The sequence below is a fragment of the Saprolegnia parasitica genome, assembly GCF_000151545.1.
Source record: "Saprolegnia parasitica CBS 223.65 unplaced genomic scaffold supercont2.334, whole genome shotgun sequence".
NCBI classification, from domain to species: domain Eukaryota; phylum Oomycota; class Saprolegniomycetes; order Saprolegniales; family Saprolegniaceae; genus Saprolegnia; species Saprolegnia parasitica.
The window spans coordinates 10,171-11,594 of record NW_012156728.1 but is presented as its reverse complement, the minus strand read 5'-3'; the positions used below and the strand labels follow the sequence as shown (position 1 = coordinate 11,594).

At 59.8% G+C, this 1,424-nt stretch overlaps 1 protein-coding gene across 1 annotated transcript; it reads right to left on the bottom strand.

Annotated features, from left to right (window-relative positions):
- Positions 1-895: 895 nt before the first annotated feature.
- Positions 896-1,394, bottom strand: SPRG_21782 (hypothetical protein; the record flags this gene model as incomplete). The annotated part of the gene is made up of 2 exons (XM_012355931.1): positions 896-1,257; positions 1,286-1,394. 2 exons carry the CDS (start codon positions 1,392-1,394, stop codon positions 896-898), a joined length of 471 nt encoding a protein of 156 aa, XP_012211321.1.
- Between the last annotated feature and the right edge of the window lie 30 nt (positions 1,395-1,424).

The window sequence follows — 1,424 nt, the reverse complement described above, 5'->3', positions numbered from 1 at the left end:
GGTGGCGGAGCGTGGTCAATGGTGCTGGCCGTCAATGGCCGGCGCGCGACGATCGTCGGCGCCTTGTCGGTGACCTGCGCGCCGAACACCATGAGATGGCTAGTCGTTTTATAACCGAAGGTAGAGCCGTGGGCACCCAACTTGGGACAGGCCACGCTAATCTTGTCCGAGCTGCCAACCAATGCTGCACTTGATATTCTACCAATCCACTTGATACTCTATTCGCACCGTCGTGGAGCTAGTACATCAAGCACTCGGCCTTCGGCAGGGCCCATGTCGACATAGGATACCATGGTTTCTAGTCGTCGTCGTTGTGGCCAAAGGGACTTTAGCGATGCAGGTCAGCTCCACGCCAGCACGAGGCCGAGGACTCACTGGCGCGTGCCGCCATGGTTTGCATATCGAGCCGTGGCTGCGCAGACGGCGGCACTGCCATTACAGCGATGAAGAGCGGTGATTGAAGCTGTGGCAGATAATGCCAGCTTCCTGCCCTTCCCAACGCCTGGAGGCGCTAGCGGCCGCGAGGGATGTCTGCGAAGAACCATCCACTTGATGGTACCGTTGCCATCACCAATGGCAAAGAGGAGAAAGGGACGGGATGGAATTCCACACCTCGTCCATGTGAAGCTGAAGCAGGAGCCCACCAACATGTCATGAGGTGGCCGACTACGTGCCATCTGCATCTTGACAAGGCCAATGCCAACACGCTCCAGTCCTTTCGAGGCGTCGCGATCCAAGCTGCACAGGTTGTCGAGCTGGGCCGACGCCAGAGGCAGGCCGGTATTGGCATCCGACATGTAGCCATGTTTCTCACGCTGTTTCTCGAGCTCCCGCACGACAGAGCATCGAGGTTACCTTGTCATTTGTTATAGTTGAATATCGCACTCTCTAAGGGCTAGTAGTCGTAGAGGGCACCCGGCGGCTTCTTGGACGGGATGCCTTCCATGCGGTAGACCACGGCAGCGCCCTCCGCAGTACCCAGCACGAGGTGGCGTTCGTCGTGCGCGATCGCCGTGTACACGTGGTGGCGTGGCATCGAGTGCACCGGATACAAGCCAAACCAGCGCCAGACATGGACAACGCCCTGTGGCGAGAGACTCACGAGCTTGCGCTTGTCAAAGATCACGGACGCGACGCCGTCGGTGGCGCCAAAGGTCGTGAGCGGCTGCTGCGTGCGCACGTCCCATGCCTGCATGCCCTTGGCGCCATACGCGGCCACGACGACCGACTCGTCCATCTCGAGATGCGACACGGGCCCTTCACAGAGAAGCGGCTTGGGGAGGACCTTTTGGGGACTTGCCGCCCCACCAGCGCACCGAGCCGTCTTGACCGGCACTCCAGAGCACCCGTCCGCGCGTCAGTGTCTTGACAATGGCATCTACGAAGAGAGCCATCGTGTCATCATCTTGCCATCATCTTGTCGA